Source organism: Podospora pseudopauciseta, chromosome 6 (genome assembly GCF_035222475.1).
Source record: "Podospora pseudopauciseta strain CBS 411.78 chromosome 6, whole genome shotgun sequence".
Lineage (NCBI taxonomy): Eukaryota > Fungi > Ascomycota > Sordariomycetes > Sordariales > Podosporaceae > Podospora > Podospora pseudopauciseta.
This window is the reverse complement of record NC_085895.1, coordinates 793,074-810,448: the sequence shown is the minus strand read 5'-3', so window position 1 is coordinate 810,448 and position 17,375 is coordinate 793,074. Positions and strand designations below refer to the sequence as shown.

Genomic DNA, 17,375 nt, shown 5'->3' with positions numbered 1-17,375 from the left:
AACTAGAGAGTATGAAAGTGTGTACCGATATTTTAAGCCTGGCTCACCTTTGAAACAGACAAGCTCGGCCAGGCTCGTAGATATATCTATTCGCCCAAGAACGAATATTCACCTCCTCTCAACTCGGAACTCAATACTTTCCGCATAAATGCCCAGTTACCTATCATCCCAAGGGTCTCATTCTAACGCACCATTCCTCGGTGATGACATCCATCCAACCGCAACTTCGATTTACAGACTTTGTGATCTCCTTGCCTAGAACGGGAGGATGATAGTATTCCTTGTAAAATGCCTTTAGTTGTGATTTGTTATAATTTATCTCCGTTAAGATCTAGAGTTTAGCTTGTAAAAAGCAATAAGATTTAAGAGTTAGCTATTATACTAAACCTCTTATCTTTCTCATGGAGAGATATTCTTATGAAAAGAAAATAGATCTTTAAACGTCTGAGCCTACTAGGGAGTTTCCCCCATGTTGGTTTACCTAGCCAGAACTACTTGGGGAAAATTAGGAAACTGTTGAAGGGAGAATGCAGGAAGGAGGGTTATTGAAGATCTTTTGACGTTGTTGAACGAAACAACCGATCCAGGGAAGGAAGACTTTTAATCAGCTCTTGAATCACGTAGACGCTTAGATAGGTACCGCCGAGTTCTTCAAAGGCTTTTGCTGCGTGAAATTCTGTGATGTGTGAGAGATGTAGCTATGTATGGTAAGTTCAAATGAGGGAGACATACTATTCCACAAGTCCACACCCATAAAGCTACGTATAACCACCCTCCCCCCCTTCCAACCCAAATGTTTCCATGAGCCACTCATATCACAAACCATTCCCGTAGTTTACCCCAAACCCTCCACACAACCCTCCTCTCTCGCAAAATATCGCAAATATCAGCAACGGGCAGCACCACCGGCTTCCTTTGCCTCCCAATCTGAGTACGTTGCTCGAAAGCATACGCCAGCTCAATCAACTTCTCCTCGGTGAACGGCTTCCCAATGAAGCTCAACCAAAAACTTAAAAAAAAAAAAAAAAGTGGTGGAGGTCAGTACAGTGGCGGATCACACGGGGAGGAATTACTCACGGTATGCCAGGCGCTTGCTCCACCAAATCCCCCCTTTGTATTCCTCTCCACCTCTGTCCCCTCGGGTAAAAACCCCAGCGGCACACAAACAACCGGGTACCCAACAAGGCCGGGTACATCCGAGGGCCAAGCAGGCAGTACGACCCTGCAGCGCTGTTCAACCCATCAATACTAACACCGACCCCTTGGCCAAAATCGGAATCCCATGCATCTTTGACCTCACCCCCGTCTCGCCTTTCGTTGTCCCGCTTGCGTGCATCTTCTAGAGCGAAGGGACTGACTTCCAAGAACGAGCGAGTCGACGGGTTGATTTCAGCAATCCGGGCGAAGTAAGTCTTGACGAGGTTTTCTGACGTGGTCGTCCAGTTGGTCAAAAGGTCCTGTAGGGTGTCGATGGAGAGGTCCCGGGTGGATGGGAGGGCTAGAAATCCGAGGTTATCATCGCGGATTCGTTTCCATGGCCATATACCGCAATCGTTCTCCTGTGCCGTGAACCACGACACCCCCCGCCACAAGACAGGCAACGACAACTGTGTGAATGATATTGAGCTGCCCCCACACTGCAGCGTCGTGGTGATTGTTGTTTGCAGGAGAGTCGTGGCAGATTGAATAGTTTGTTTCAGAAACGGAAAGGGAAGAAGAGAGGAGTTGAGGTCTGGAAGAGATCGAGGACAAAGATCAGCTGGGGCCACGCGAGTGAGCCTTGAATCAGAAGAAAGATAAGCCATAGGCATACTACAAATGGAAGTACGTTTCCATCTCTGTGAGTAGGAGAGAGAGCCTGTCAATAACGGTTGTTAAGTATGACCTTTGAAATACGCAGGGCTTCATCGAGGCATCTAGCATGTCACAAAAGCAACAAGAAGCCAGTCTGGGTGGGGTGCGGCACCCTACAGAAGAAGCCAGACGGGTCTACATCCCCCTTGTTTTTGGTACCAAAAGAGAACAAGCATATCCAGCTTGGAAAAGCAAAAAAAAGAAAATGCGTGGTACTCTCCCGCCGGGAATTGAACCCGGGTCTCGAGCGTTGTTATTCTGACTGGTGGGGTCGAGGAATTGACAAGCTCACATACTGACCACTATACTACGGAAGATTTTATGAGTGTGGACACCCATCGTAGCTTGCTTCCCTGGACAGGATGTGCGTTCATAATGCCTGTGAAACTGCAACCAGGCACGGCGGCACCGACCATGAAAGATGCATATGCTGCATCCTTATGACAACCTCCAATAATTCGAGGAGTAGATGTTGCAGGAGGTCCGAGGGACGGAAGCCCAAGGTAGTGTGCGATATCAACAGAGAAACGATACCAAGCCGTCATCCCGTGTCTCGAAAAAGGTCTCGAGAGTACTATGCACCCTCAAAGAGAACAACCCCTAAAGATTCTTGCCTCATCATGCAACACAACCCTACCTGGGGACGTACATAGCTTTTGACCTCTCTTCGGTATGGTGGCTGCCTTCCTGCTCCTGTCTCCTCCAGCCTCCTTCCCTCCCTCCCTACAGCCTCGTCAGAGACCAAGGTGGAAACTCGGACCGTATCTCCTGACGGACTTTATAACTTTTCCCACAAGACCACGCCGCAAATGCACCTGCTCAGGCAACCAAGAGAGAGTGATTAGAAAGTAGAGAGGTGACGATGTATAGGGCTGATGTGCATATGCCTTTGCATATCAGGCTGCCAGATTCTTTGTAAGACCTGCACTTAACAATGACTGTGGCACGGCAGCTTTTGGCCCCCAGAAAACCATGCCGAGACCATTCTCGGACCCCAAATACTCGGATTACGTCTGATCCGATCTGGTAAAAAGAAACACCATCGTGATTTTGCTATAGACTCCTGTCTTCTCTGCTCCAAACTTGTTTCATGTGTCAAGTCTTATTTCTCTCGCTTCCGCGTGCAGATGGACTGCCGCGCTGACTTGCATCTAGGCTGATGCATAAAACGTGTAGATAACAACATCCTAATGTAGAAGGTCCCCAACCATGGCATGTGCTGTTTTCGGACTTGAGAGGGAGGGTTCGTTAGTTCATCTGATCAAAGCTGCCCTGTAGGGTAGAGACAACCCATTTGGCGTCAGTCGGAAACAAACCAGACGTTTACTCATCGTCATCTTACCCGTCCCTCCCGTCTCACCCGCAGCCTTATCTCCTTAGAAATTGAGCTAACTTTGTGTAACTATGCGCTTATGGCGCTTACTTGGAACCACACAAACCGGTGAGGTCTCTGTGTGGTGTGCCATGACCAGGCGACAGGGGTCCAAAGGTCCTTCGATGGCGTGTGCAGACGTGGCGTCTGAGCTTGAAAGGCTGTGGTCATTCAGCCGCGACAGGCGCCAGGAGATGAACATTGTGAGGTTGGCCATGTGGCAAAAAGGAAAATTCGGAGCCCGCGGAGCTTCTGCAGAAAACTAGCGTCATGTGTGACCACGGGGTATTGACATGGTTCGTTGATAGCCGCCACATACAACCTCGCACACACCACAACCACCGGATTTTGTTTCGGTGTGTTGGGGCTCGGTCCTGTGTTTGCTGCCTCCGGCACCAACTATGCTTCCAATGAGAGAAAAGCTTCTGAAGAAGGATCTCTGGTCTATGTTCCCCCATTGCTTTTGGCCAGCTGTTTTCTGCAGGGGGATAACGAGATGGTGCTCCTCCATACCGACGCACAACGTTTGTGGGGGATCACCCTACCACACCCCAAGGGCAACGGTACCCTTTTCCGGCAGTGTTTACTACGAACCCTGCAGATGCTGGAGTGTCCCAGAGGCGTGAAAGTATGCGCTTTTGAACCATACACGTAGACTGTGTTGTAATTTGTAGTGTGTGGCTTGTCGGTTTCAGTTGAGCCTTGCAGATGTTACATGTGATGGGGGGTAGCCCAAGTCGACAAAGGAGGGCTGCCATGCCAATATCAGTATGGTGTTTGGTGCGTCGGGCTTGGTAATGGGCAGGACGTATGGTGGTCGTAACGATGAGGTGAGCAGATATATACCCCTGAGTCTGCCGGTTGCTTTTGTTGATGCTGGTAAGTCCTGCTATCAGTCAGTCCCGACATCTTGACTTCACCACCACCGGAGAACTTGTCAAATATCCAGTCTTTCCCCCAAAATGCCCGAGAGTTGCCAGTAGGTCTTCGTGCTTGATACATCGCCCCGACTGATCTGTACTAAATGCTGATCAACACCAGCTCCAGTTGCTCCCACCATGAGGGGGCCAGAGCCCGGGATCACCGACAGGATCGTTTGGACTTCTTCAGTTCAGAACCAACGCGAGATGGCAACGTCTTAGTTCAAGCCACATACCAGCCCCGCCAGCCTAGAGACGCCAAGAGAGATATGACACGGAGGATACAGAATATCTTGGTTCCTTTCGAAAGATGAGGTTGATGGCGGGGGAGGGGTTCGGTCTCGAATCCAGGCACATGGGCATGTCGGATGTAATAAGATGGAACGAAACTATGGGAGTATTAGCCAGAGACTAATGTGAAGAGCAACAGGGTGGACATACCTGTACTAGAAATCTTAACTTCTTTTATGACCTGTTGTTGATAGTGAGGCACAGGCGTGGTCCCCGCAACCTTGTCTTGGCGCCGACTCATGACACCTATCCGTGACCATCTCTCTGACCCAGCTATCATTCCCTATCCAGCCGGTCTCCTTTGGCTTTCCCAAAAACCCTCAGCTCGACGAATATGTCAAGAGTTTGACAAATCTGGTTCCGCTTCTCTTTTAGACTTCGGTCAGCTCGCACGGCAAAACGTCGGAAGTCCGTCGTTTGCAAAGTGTCGTTGGTCCTGATAAGCCTCAGGATTCATCCCCATGGAGGAATATGGCCCGCAATTTCGAGAGGTAACACAACCCGCATCGAGGGCGGTGGTGATGATATAAAGTCGGTCGCCAGTCGGGATACCGTGAGCGGAGTTTCCATTTCGGGACAAAACCGTTCAACCTCCTCCGAAGGACCCACACCTGTCCGCTCCGCATTACCATCCTGGCACTATCGTCGACCCCCAGAAGCCACAGCTTCATCCTCGTGTCCCGGCTGACAATGATACTAAGTCAAATCCTGAATGACTCCTAGACCCCAGGAATAGCCATGACCGCCCCAAACTTTCCCGATGTTCAACCGACATTCATCCATCTCGACACCACCATCTCGTTCCATGATGATAAGACTCGGCCCGCCCCGCCAAAACATCGGCTGAATCCCCTACCCACCCCGCAGTGATTGTATTATTCACACCGACACCCAACCTCTCAAAAGTCCCCCAATAAGCAATATATACGCAAAATATTGCAGACTGGTCATAGGACCCTAAAGCGAAGAGAGTCAGGTCCAGATGGTCCGGTTGGCAAGGGCCGGCGGCAGATCCTCGGGAACTTTGTCCACAGTGTTGGTGTTCTCGCCAAGCCCCCCCCGTTCTTTCAAGCCTTGATGGAACGTCATCGGATGCTGGTTTGTCAGTCGTGAAATGCTACTGTCAGAGAACCCAAAAAAAACACGGGTTTAAGAGGGGACATGAAGAATGCCGCCAATGCAAGGCAAGCGCTCTTCTCCGGGGCTAACGTAGAAAAAAAGTATGCAGCCCACAAACCACACAAGGGCCTTGTTTTGCCCCTCCCCCCACACTCAAGCCGCCTCTACTTCGGGGCTTCTTTCCTCTCGTGAAAGGTTCTAGAATGCGGTGTGGTTGATCTTGCTGTCGCGATATCTGACGAGGCCGGGGTCGGATCCATCGAGTATATAAGAGGTCTTCCATGGCCGTGGTCGAGATTGCGTCCCGACTCGACTTCATCATCCACCCGCCAGTCTCCCGTCACCATGTCGACCGCCAGTCCAGACCACGTCGGTGTCGACAATCCCAATAGTTCCAGGAAGATGGATGAGTCCATCATCCCAGCACGCGATCCTGAAAAGGTCGACTTGTCGGAAGAGACCACAGATGAGGAAGCCTCAGCTCCTCCCCTCCAACAACGATGGAACCAATCCGCCACAAACATCTTCCGTTTTCTCGGCACCATATACGCCTTCATCCTCATGGGTATGACTGACGGCGCTGTCGGTGCCCTTCTTCCCTACATCGAAACATACTATTCCATCTCCTACACCGCCGTCTCCCTTGTCTTCCTGTCTCCCTTCATAGGGTACACCCTCGCAGCACTCAGCAATTCACTGGTCCACCACCACTTCGGGCAAGTTGGTATCGCCGTCCTCGGTCCCGTTTGTCGTCTCATTGGTATCATTCCGCTTGTCTTCCACCCGCCCTATCCCGTTCTGCCAGTCGTCCTAGCTTTCACCGGCTACGGTAATGGTATCGAAGACAGTGCTTGGAACGCCTGGATAGGCAATATGCACAACGCCAATGAGCTTCTCGGTCTTCTTCACGGCGCTTACGGTCTAGGCGCCACCATCGGACCCTTGATTGCGACAGCGATGGTGACCAAGGGAGGATTGGAGTGGTACACGTTTTACTATGTGATGATTGGTCTGGATGGTGTCGGTCTCGTATTCCTAACGGCGGCATTCTGGAGGGCGACGGCCAAGCTATACAGAGCTCAGTTTTTAGATACCACTGGTGGAAAGAGAACCACGACTCGAACAGTGCTCAAAGAACCCATTACTTGGATCCTCGCCATGTTCCTGCTTGGGTATGTAGGCGCCGAGGTGTCGCTGGGAGGGTGGATCACGACGTTTATGTTGCGAGTCCGCAATGCTGAACCTTTTCTGGCTGGTCTGACTGTTACTTTCTTCTGGCTTGGATTGACAGTGGGACGGGTGGTGTTGGGTTTTGTCACAGGGAGGATAGGAGAAAAGCTTGCCATCACCATCTATCTGGTGCTCTCGATTGTGATGCAAGTCCTCTACTGGACTGTACCCAACTTCGCGGCATCGGCAACCTTTGCGACGTTCTTGGGTTTCTTCTTGGGTCCGTTATTTCCGGCGGCGATTGTGGCGGCGACAAAGTTGCTGCCGAGCGATTATCATGTTTCAGCGATTGGATTTGCTGCAGCATTCGGCGGAGGGGGCGCGGCACTGTTCCCGTTTGCGGTGGGGGCCATCGCTCAGAGTAGGGGGGTGGAAGTGTTGCAGCCGATCTGTCTGGCGATTCTCATATTCATTTTGTTGATGTGGTGGTTCTTGCCTGGTGGGCTGAAACCAGGCGGGCTGGAGAAGGCGAGGGAGGAGGGCGAGAAGGTCGGAGATGGGATGAGAAAGGTCATCAAGAAGGTGACGAGGAAACGGAATTAGCAAAGGTCTAGTTGGTCCTGGACAATCTCTTACAGGTTTTGCTGCTGTCGGTATAGCTAGCTTGAATGGGACTGTTTCTTTTTCATATGCTACATATTGGAAGTCCAGCGGAAAATATGCGTCCAGCTCAGTTGCAATAAGCCAACCTGAACATGTGGAAATGTGACGTGGTGGGGTCCCGTTTCAGGTGTAGGCAGGTGTTTAGTTTGCCTATGCCCATGAGGAAAGAACCACCAAGTCGCCCATCGTTAAAATGGCAAGACCTACTTGCAAGCCTGACCAAGGCTAGCAAGACCACTCATCCTCTCACGTGCCCTCTCTCATTATCCCACGGCATATTCAGGGCCACAAACACCCAAACGCAACGCCTCACCCGCTATTTCTTCAACAAACAGTTCATTTTTCAAGAGTTTTAGGTAATGTCCCCTGATACCGGATTAGTCTTGCAGCACTTAGAATCGTCACCAGGCCCGTCCAGATAGACATGTCTGTCTCACACTCTTGGGAACAAGGTCAATTTAGGTTTCAATCTCATCACCGATTCCTCTCAAAATGCATAAATAACGCGGTAGAGACCACTAATACCGGTCCATCAAACCTCATCCCTTCAATCTTCTTCTCAACCTATTGGTAGCAACAAGACACCCCAGCACCAACCTATCCATCAAACTCAAGCATGCAAAATGCCATCAACTATCGCCCTGGGAAGAGCCCTCCAGCAGCTGGTCAAACCCCAAGAAACCGAGAATTCTCGCCCCCAGACTCCTGCACAGAGAGAGGCCGAGCCGATGTGCCCAGCCGATGTGCCCTGGCGGAGAGCACTGCCCTCCGTATGCCCACAAGGCCGGAAGCAGAAAGGGATGCGCCTTCAAGTCCGAGATCAACGCTGTGTTTATGATCTCTACCGGTCAAAAACATGGCAGAGATATCGTGGATTGCCAAAGGCCTTCAAAAGGCACATGTATCATCACTTCTTTGGAAGACCATAATTTGGCCATACATGACAGCGCGTGGTTCAAGAAGACGTATCATAAAATGTTCGAATATCATCGCGTTTTGTCATTACTTCGTAACCCTGATACACCCAAAGATCAGGTCCAACCCGCAACCCAGAGTACGTTACATTGTGAGAATACATCAAGCTCCCAATTCATTACCCCTGAACCAGACCCACTTTTACCCCTATCCCGACAGCAAGACGCTTAACCAAACAACGCACCGCCCAATCTGATGGCGACAGACTTGTGTTGCGTGTAGTTGGCCAAAGCCTCCTCACCCAACTCGCGCCCGATACCACTCTGAGCATAACCACCGAATGGCAGCTGGTGCGAAAGCAGGTTGTAGCAGTTGACCCAGACGGTACCGGCACGGAGGGAGTTGGCGACCCGGATCGCGGTGTTGAGATCCTTGGTGTGGACAGCAGAGGCAAGACCATAAATGGTGTCGTGGGCCATCTGGAGGACCTCCTCCTCGGTGTCGAACTTGGCGATAGCGCAGACGGGGCCGAAGATCTCTTCCTGCATGATCTTCATCTTGGGGCTGACGTTGGTGAAGATGGTGGGCTGGATGAAGTAGCCCTTGTCACCGTGACGGGCACCACCGGTCTCGACTGTAGCGCCCTCGCTCTTGCCGGACTCAATGTACTCCATGATACGATCGTATTGGAGCTGAGACACCTGGGGGCCTTGGAAGGTCTCGGGGTGGAATGGGTCGCCGACCTTGTTCGCCTCAGCGCGTTTCTTGAAAGCGGCGACGAACTTGTCGTAGATGCCGGACTGCACGTAGATACGAGATCCGGCGCAGCAGCACTGGCCGTGGTTGAAGTAGATACCAAAGTTGACCCAGCTGATGGTCTGCTCGATATCGGCATCGTTGAAGACGATATTGGGGGACTTGCCGCCCAACTCGAGGGTGACCTTCTTGAGGTTAGAAGAGGCAGCGGCCTTCATGATGGTGCGGCCAACAACAGTGGAGCCAGTAAAGGCGACCTTGTCGATGTCCATGTGGGAAGAGATGGCAGCGCCGGCAGTCTTGCCGAAGCCAGAGATGATGTTGAGAACACCGGGAGGGAAACCAGCCTCCTTGACGAACTGAGCAAAGACGAGACCGGACAAAGGCGTTTGCTCAGCGGTCTTGAGAACAACAGTGTTACCGGTAGCCAGAGCAGGTCCAATCTTCCAGCCGAGCATCAGAAGTGGGAAGTTCCATGGGATGATCTGGCCGCAGACGCCAATCTAAATGACACAACAGTTAGCATCAGCAGTTTATGGTGGCTTCGTACCCAAGGACAACGCACCGGCTCGAGTCTGGTGTAGTGGAACATGTCTGGCGCAATATCAATCGTCTTGCCCTCAATCTTGTCGGCCCAGCCGCCATAGTACCGAATGCAACCAACAACGGCGCCAACATCTCCACGAGCCATGGTGATGGACTTGCCATTGTCAAGAGACTCGACGGAAGCAAGGAGCTCAAGGTTCTTCTCGATCAGGTCGGCAAGCTTAAGCAGCAAGTTTCCACGCTGCTGAGGGGTAACCTGGCGCCACGGGCCCTCGAAGGCATCGCGAGCAGCCTTGACGGCAATGTCGACGTCGGCCTCGGTGGCTTCGTGAACGGAGCAGATGACCTCCTCGGTGGCGGGGTTGATGACCTCAAAGGTCTTCTTCTCGACACCCTCGACGAACTCGTTGTTGATGAAGCTGTACAAGTCAGGGTTAGGGTGAGTGGTTCACTATGGGGGAAGAAAGAGAAGCCACATACAGTCCGGTGGGCTGCTTGTAGGTGCCCGTGGTAGGGGTCTTGAGCTCGGTGAAGACGTTGGACATGATGTTGGCAGCTTTGTGTGACAGCTTGGGATATGGACAGATTGGGACAGGAAGAACGAAACCAGCTCGCTGTCTCAGGTGTCAAGGTGGGAAGCTGTGAGGGGAATGGGGAAGCAGCGAGGACGAGAGGGCGTCCCCGCAGGACTTTAAATACATGTTGCGCCGGAAAACAGTAGGGGACAAAGTAGTGGCGAGGGGTACCAGCTACCAGTTCATCCTTCCCCCCCCGGATGGCACTGGCAGTGGACGGCCGAGTGGGTCACGGCCACGGAACTGGAAGTGCATGCAGCGGAAGCGGGGGTCGCGGGGTCGGGGGGTGACGCGGGTGGCTCTGCCTCTTCCCCAGAATCTCCCCAAGCGCCCCAGAATCTCCATCATTTCGAGACAGACAACTCACGGGGTATCCATACCAAAGGTCCACGGCTCTCTCTCTCTCTCTCTCCACCTCCTCACCGCTGGTGACTTGACTGAAGATGTTCTCACGATGTCCACTGGATTCCGCCATTCCGAGCATCACATCTCGTTGGCTGCTCACTTTCCCCGCATGACGATGGCAGCGGGACTATGAACCCCGCTCAGGGGGCGACACACAATGCTCCATCCCAGCATTGAAACATAAGCCGCGTTGAAGCGTGCCTAGGCATTCATGTCATTCGTCCATGTCTTTACCTGGATGATATAAGAGCCCAGAGTCTGTCCCCGGAAGCTGGGGCAAGAAAGCTTGAGGAAAGCCGAACAGACGAACAGACGGATTGCTACCATTCCCATGTGTTGTCACCGATCTCCACGGGTTTGTTGTAGCACTCCGCCTCCCCGCATCTTTCCTTTGTTGAGACATCCATTCCTCGACTGCCTCGGCATGATCATTAGTAGTTGATCTTCGAGGTGGCTGCCAGTATGTTTGATACTGTCTCAATTAATACCCACCGTTCTTTGGATGCTTCGGGGCAATGGAGAGCGAAGCTGTGTCTCATCAAGAAACATGGCGTGTGAATAGTAATCTGAGGGGTCTGGATAGCTCTCCGTTATCTCCGATCCAAGACCCGGGGAACATCTCTCGGCAATGTCAAGTTGCAACGGTCCTCCGTGCTGCAGGCTCCGGGCGGCCGAGATCCTTCCCTCCCGCCGAATGCTGCGCACTACCAGTGCTTCTTCATGATACTATCGTTTATACCACACCTTCTGAGACACCATCGTATGCTCTCTCATGGCTCAGCGTGGACGATGCTACCGGAACTCGAACGATTCTAGACCCCGTGAAGCACACCAAAAGTCGGTTCTCTTCTTTTAAACACAATCGGACTTTTCTCGGGGCCTTCCTGATGCTTACTGGGTGACGCCGGAGACCTGATGAGCATGTTGAAGCTCTACGGCTTTCCCAGTCAAGGTCTGGCTGGCGGAAGATGGAAACCGAGATAGGTAAGTCCTATGAGAGCCTGAGTCGTATCACTTTTCTATCACATCCCCAACTTCCAACCCATGCGTTCTGCACCTAAAGATTCCTTTGTAGAGCTAGCCTTGCACATTTATATTCCCCCATGAGTATTCGATCCCAACCGCACGCACCTTGATCGCTATTTCTATTGTGGTTGGCCAATTGCAAGCTGAGGTGCCTTCCGATTAGATAGTGCCTTGTTATCCGTCACTTCGCTAGCTGGCTTCTCTTTGAAGACATACACGATCATGCGGAGTGTCAATCGAAGCATGAAACGAGAGTTGCTCGTAGTTGTTATCAAAATGCCCACGTTGAACTCAGTATTCTTTGGAATTGACGGATGTGGCTGGATTTTTGGTATTTCCTTGGAATTTCAAGCACATAAACGCAGCTTGTGTATCGGAGGCTGGGGCACAAAATAAGGGCAACTTTGGATGTCGGACGTCAGAAAAATTTCTCCGACATCTCCCCAGTCCCGCCCAAGACCGCGATAACGACACCGCCCGCCCAAGAGAGACGACACCCGCCGTCGGACCCATTGGACTGTCTTCTTTTGTCGTATACATATTTCGAGATCGGTTTAAGTCTGCCACTAAGTGTGCGGGGCAAACCGACGAGACTTCAGCCCCCGTTCAATGGGCTTCGCGCTCTAAGCTGCGAACATGGCCGACACGATGCTCGCCGGTCTCGAGGCCGATCTCTTTGCTGCCTTCAACAACAGCAGTAACGACGATGTTCCGATGCCAGACGCCGATAGTCCAATCAAGGCCGATCCTGAACAACCTCCATCTCAACAAGCGCCAGATGTTGCTCCTGAGAAAACTGCGGCTCCGACTGCTCCTGCTCCTCCTCCGCCGCCACCACCGCCCACGTCGCAACATGGGGAAGCCACAACCACAACCACACCCACACCCACACCCACAGTGCCAGCAGCGCCAACAACGCCGGCAACTCCTGCCACTCCGTTAATATCTACAGCCGCAGCAGTTTCCTCTCTCCCACCACCATCGACTCCCGCCCCTGTTCCGAGCCCCGCGCCGAACCTGCTTGCTGCGACCCCAACCACAGCGCTCGATGCGCAGTCGCCTTCAGTCCAGATAGAGCAGCTCTTAGCATCTGCCCAAGCCCAGACGGATGCCCTCGTGCATCAGTCTCCATCTCAAGCGCTATTACCGCAACCGACGATGTCTCAACCCCCGGCAGACTCTCAAACACCAATTGACCCTTCACCGGGAGTCCCCGTTACTGCCCAGATGCCGAGTGAAGCCAAACGACCCAGGAGCCCTGACCTGGATGATGATGATAGCCTGGCAAAACGGTTGAAGATGGAGTTTGCCCAACATGAGGCGCAACTCGGACACCCAGAGCAAGCGGGACATGGTGAGATGAATGGGCATGACATGGCGCCTGTCGACCTGGAAACGATGCTGAATAATGCACTGGCTGATTACGATGTGAACGTGGTGCGGACCACCAACCCAATACCTGCCACGCCCGAGGTTGAGAAAACACGAAACAAAATCGCAAACTTTACGCGTCACTCCTTTTACCATATGCGGTCCATGAGCCTCCTGAACATGGGCAGTTTTGCTGTTCAGATCCTCATCAGACTGTCGCAGAATACCAAAGCTGACACTGATGCACTTCTTGCCCATACCGAATCCGAGTTTTACAAGGCCTATGGTATGCTCTGGAATGTGTTTGAAAGCACACGAAAGATGTACTCAGACTCTCACCTCCTTTCGGTCGACGAGTTGGAAATCACAGACTCGGAAGATAGGGAGACGATCCGCATGTCAAACTTGGCTTCGGTGGCAGGCATGGTGTTTGGCTCAGGCGATGTGACACTGAAAGATGTACACGATTCTTTTTTCAGCGTCTTCATCCCCGAAGACGGCGAATACAAGGACTCTTTGACCGAATTGCTAGTTAGCTTGAAGACGCGGCTCTTCTTGGATGCGCTTAATCACCAACCACCGCAGCCGGCGCTGGGCGTGTTGGACACTTTGTTTCCTGCTCGGTTCGATGAGGTTTTGAAGAATCGCAGTGGAGATCTGGCATTGAATCCGGATGAGGAGCGGCTGGTTGGTCAGGTTCGCGAAAGAAGGGAATTGCTGGTCCAATCGGCCGCTGATGAATCTATCAAGAGTACTTGCTCCTCCCCGTTTGGATTTCTGAATGTCGGTGGACTGACAAGAACAGGGTCGTTGGCGGAGCAATCGTCACCCGAGAGAATCTCCGAGTTGCTGAGCTTGTTTTTGCAAGGCCACCTGGCTGTTATAGTTGACTACGCCAGGAGCTACGGCATCAACATACCCACACAAGAGGAGGAGCCAGTTCTGGCCACGAATATGGAAATCGAGGAGCAGCACGACAGCCTTGCTGAAACGCTGAGGCTTGCAACAGCGCAACTTCCGATGGCTGGGGAAACCAAAGAACTCGACGGCGAAGATCTGTCAGGTCAACATGATGACGAAACATTGAAAAAGCTCATCGAGCAGGAGTTGGCCAAGGATTCGTCCTTGTCGCATGACCTGAGCGGGCTGATTAAGGACTCTTCCGCTGGACAGCATGACATGAATAGCTCGACTACCGAATTGGCGAATCTAATCGCAGCCAGCCTTCCGAAAATCCCAGAAGAGCCGCCGCATGGGCTCCCCACCACCTCGACTATGATATACTCGGGGACTGTCGGGACCGCAAATCTCGGACACGCCCCGGCCCATCCTCACTACATTGCGCAAATGAATCAACAACACCAGGGCCAATATCAGACGTACACACAGAGCCCCGCGCCAGCAGCCCCGGCTGCTCCAGCTGCCACGAACGAGAATGGCCTTCCACCAAATCAGTCTTTACCCACTGCGGCTCTGTACGAAAAGGCTCGGCAGGCTGCTGTTGCAAAGTCATCTAATACGTCGAGGCGCGAAGGCCTGCATTCGACTCGGAGGCCTTGGAGTCCTGAAGAGGAGAAGGCTCTCATGGCTGGTTTGGACATGGTGAAGGGTCCCCATTGGAGTCAAATTCTCGGTCTTTTTGGACCGCACGGAACCATTTCAACCATCCTGAGGGATCGCACTCAGGTCCAGCTGAAGGACAAGGCAAGGAATCTGAAGCTATTTTTCCTCAAGACGAACTCGGAAATGCCGTACTATCTGCAACACGTCACAGGAGAGCTCAAGACTCGGGCTCCGACCCAGGCAGCAAGAAAGGAAGCCGAGGAGAAGGCGCGGCAGAATAGCCAAGAAGAACAGGCCAGGCTGCAGACAATGATGGCGCTGTCGAATATGCAACACAACAACCAGTCCGTGATGCCCGGCCCACATTCAAGTGTGCAAGCTCCGCGGGCAAGCCCAACCACCCCGGGCGTGAGCGGGCCTATGAATGGCAATACGACTACGGCAACATCGGGCGGTTTGCCTCCGGTGCCCATCTCACCAATGGTCAAGTCGGAGCCTCAGGAACACCACGGCCTACCAAAGGTTACATCGTTTCCGTCCATAGCCCCGGCGCCGGCTCCGAGCACGTCGATGCAGCCTCCAAGTAAGCCGCAGTATCATCACTTGCAGCCACAGCCGTCTTCTCCTCATCACCAGGCCCAACAGCACCAGGCTCATCAGCCTCACCAGCCTCACCAGAACCAAGCCCAGCAGCAACAGCAGCAACAGAACAGACAAAGTCCGCAACAGCAGAACCAGGGTCAGCAACACGCTCAGCAACATGTTCAGCAGCCTGTTCAACAACCTGTTCAGCAGCAAGGCCAGCAACAAGGCCACCGTCAGACTCAGTCGCAGCTGCATCAAGCACAGCAGCAGCTCCAGGCCCAGCAATATCAGGCTCCGCAGCATCAAGCTCAGCAGCAGCCGCCAGCTCCGCAACGACAACAAACGATGTCACACCAGCCTGCTGCGCAACACCAGCACGCTCCGCAAGCCCAACAGGCTCAGCATCAGCAGGCTCAGCATCAGCAGGCCCAGCAACTTCAGCAGGCCCAGCAACTTCAGCAGGTCCCTCAACATCATCAGGGTCAGCAGGTACAACAACACCAACAGGTCCAACACAGTCGGCCTGCACAGCAACAGCAACAACAGGCTCAGCAGCTTCAACAAGTCCAGCAAAACCAGCAAGCTCAGCGACAACATTCTCATCAGCAGCATGTTCAGCAAGCGCATCCTCAACAATTACAGCAGCATCAACAACAGCAACAACAACAGCACCAGGCTCAGGCGCCCCAGCCACCGCAATCACAGCAGCAAACGCACCATCAACACCGGCAGGCCCAGCAACAAGTCCAGCAGCAGGCTCAGCCTCAGGCACAACCACACCGTCACATCCCCTCGCCAACAACATCGCAGCCGTCGCCGGCACCACCACGACCGGCTCAGCCGGCTCAAACGGCATACCAGCCCCAGCCCCAGGCCTCGACAGCCCAGCCGTCACCAGCACAGGCCTCGCCGCCGGCAGTTCCCGGGTTGCCAATACCTCCTAATCATCATTCCACCCCTGATCACCAAGATCAGGAGTTGTTGGAGTCGCTGCAGGCTGCTCTGGCTGTTCAGCCTAACTAGGAGTGGGCGGTGCTGAGCACAGAGGAGCTCTGTGTTGATTTTAAGAGAGAGTGGAGTGAGGGATGGTGGGGATGAGGGGGAAAGACTGACATGTTGAGGAGTTCTTTGGGGAGGTGGGGGGGGGGAAGGAAGGCTACCTATTTCACGTACAATGATACCATGGAGGGGTTGGACTGGCATTTTTGGGAGAAATAAAAGGAGGGTTCATACAAAATGGGGTTTCGGCGTTTGTGATATTTTTTGGGGTTGGGAAAGTTGGGGTCGATGGGTGTATATACCCTGGGTGCTTTACTCTTGTGGGGAAAGGGGAGGAGGGGGGGGGCGGGTGTAAGCAGCGAGAATAGAGAGTATGACGTGCGGCGATATGCTGCCGTAGCGCAATATCAGCTTTGAGATTTACTATTGAGAAAAGATGCTGGGATTTATGAAGATGGCGGGTTCTGCTTTGCTAGGTAGGTATGTTAGATTGACAGCCGTGCTTCATTCACACCTTGCACCGTCGTGGGCAAAAACACCAAGACCGACCATTCCTCTGCAATCCCCCTTCAAAAAAAACTTCCGTCATGTCAAGCCAAAATCTCAACAATGTCGCCTTCTCCATCTTTTCTCTCGGCAATACCCTCATCCTTCTCATCCTTTTTATTCACTTCATCTCTGTGATCCTCCCGAACCCCTTGCTCTCCTTTTTGCTTCCGGTCCACCCCTTCCTCTCCGTTAACCTTTTCCACATTACTACCACTCGCAGCAGCAAATCCCTTCCCTCCCTTTTCCTCGGCCAGCTTGAAGGCGGTGTGCAACCTCATGATTCCTTCCTCGTTTGGCTTGAGGTAGCATGCTGCTAGGTGGAACATCGCTGCATCCAGCACGCACACCAGTACCACCACAAAAAAAACGATATCTTTTTCAGGTCAGGATCAAAGTTCCGGACCAAAAAGAGAAGCCACACCGAGAAGTGGTGTGAAGTCGGTTTCAGGGGGTTGGTGTAACGTGAGCGTGTGTTCTGGTTTGTTTGTGAGGAAAGGTTGTTGTTGGAGATTCAGGGGCTGGGGTTGGGTAGTGAGATTAGTCAGTAAGGCCCACTGGGTTCGGCCTTTTCCAGCCACCCGGGGACTCTCCCTCGTACAACACCAGAATGGACACCTTTTTGGACCCCAAATATACGATTTGATAGGTAGTGACCAAACCCCTCACAGCCAAGAAAAGAAAAAAGAAAAAAAAGGG

General features: G+C 52.7%; 3 protein-coding genes and 1 non-coding gene across 4 annotated transcripts; 2 read left to right on the top strand and 2 right to left on the bottom strand.

Moving 5' to 3' along the window:
- Positions 1 to 2,069: 2,069 nt before the first annotated feature.
- QC763_0090020 lies at positions 2,070 to 2,171 on the bottom strand. The gene has a single exon. It is a non-coding gene; the product is annotated as a tRNA-Asp (tRNA).
- Positions 2,172 to 5,901: 3,730 nt separating this feature from the next.
- Positions 5,902 to 7,329, top strand: QC763_605000 (uncharacterized protein; the record flags this gene model as incomplete). Its single annotated transcript, XM_062914343.1, has 1 exon — positions 5,902 to 7,329. One exon carries the CDS (start codon positions 5,902 to 5,904, stop codon positions 7,327 to 7,329), a length of 1,428 nt encoding a protein of 475 aa, XP_062762573.1.
- A 499-nt stretch (positions 7,330 to 7,828) lies between these two features.
- Positions 7,829 to 10,838, bottom strand: ALD5 (aldehyde dehydrogenase (NAD(P)(+)) ald5). The gene is made up of 3 exons (XM_062914342.1): positions 10,087 to 10,838; positions 9,626 to 10,025; positions 7,829 to 9,563 (listed from the first exon to the last, which is right to left on the bottom strand). Exons 1-3 carry the CDS (start codon positions 10,149 to 10,151, stop codon positions 8,532 to 8,534), a joined length of 1,497 nt encoding a protein of 498 aa, XP_062762572.1. The 5' UTR covers positions 10,152 to 10,838; the 3' UTR covers positions 7,829 to 8,531.
- A 575-nt stretch (positions 10,839 to 11,413) lies between these two features.
- On the top strand, positions 11,414 to 16,258 carry TBF1 (TTAGGG repeat binding factor). Its single transcript, XM_062914341.1, has 3 exons — positions 11,414 to 11,570; positions 11,776 to 13,734; positions 13,789 to 16,258. Exons 2-3 carry the CDS (start codon positions 12,249 to 12,251, stop codon positions 16,152 to 16,154), a joined length of 3,852 nt encoding a protein of 1,283 aa, XP_062762571.1. The 5' UTR covers positions 11,414 to 11,570; positions 11,776 to 12,248; the 3' UTR covers positions 16,155 to 16,258.
- The last annotated feature ends 1,117 nt before the right edge of the window (positions 16,259 to 17,375 follow it).

Excerpts from the sequence above, each read along its gene's own strand:
- TBF1 (XM_062914341.1), top strand. The coding sequence starts at position 12,249 with ATGGCCGACACGATGCTCGCCGGTCTCGAGGCCGATCTCTTTGCTGCC. Across the intron at positions 13,735-13,788 it reads CGCTGATGAATCTATCAAGA|GGTCGTTGGCGGAGCAATCG; the intron begins GTACTTGCTCCT and ends TGACAAGAACAG.
- ALD5 (XM_062914342.1), bottom strand. The coding sequence starts at position 10,151 with ATGTCCAACGTCTTCACCGAGCTCAAGACCCCTACCACGGGCACCTAC. Across the intron at positions 10,026-10,086 it reads TACAAGCAGCCCACCGGACT|CTTCATCAACAACGAGTTCG; the intron begins GTATGTGGCTTC and ends TGACTTGTACAG. Across the intron at positions 9,564-9,625 it reads ACTACACCAGACTCGAGCCG|ATTGGCGTCTGCGGCCAGAT; the intron begins GTGCGTTGTCCT and ends TGTGTCATTTAG.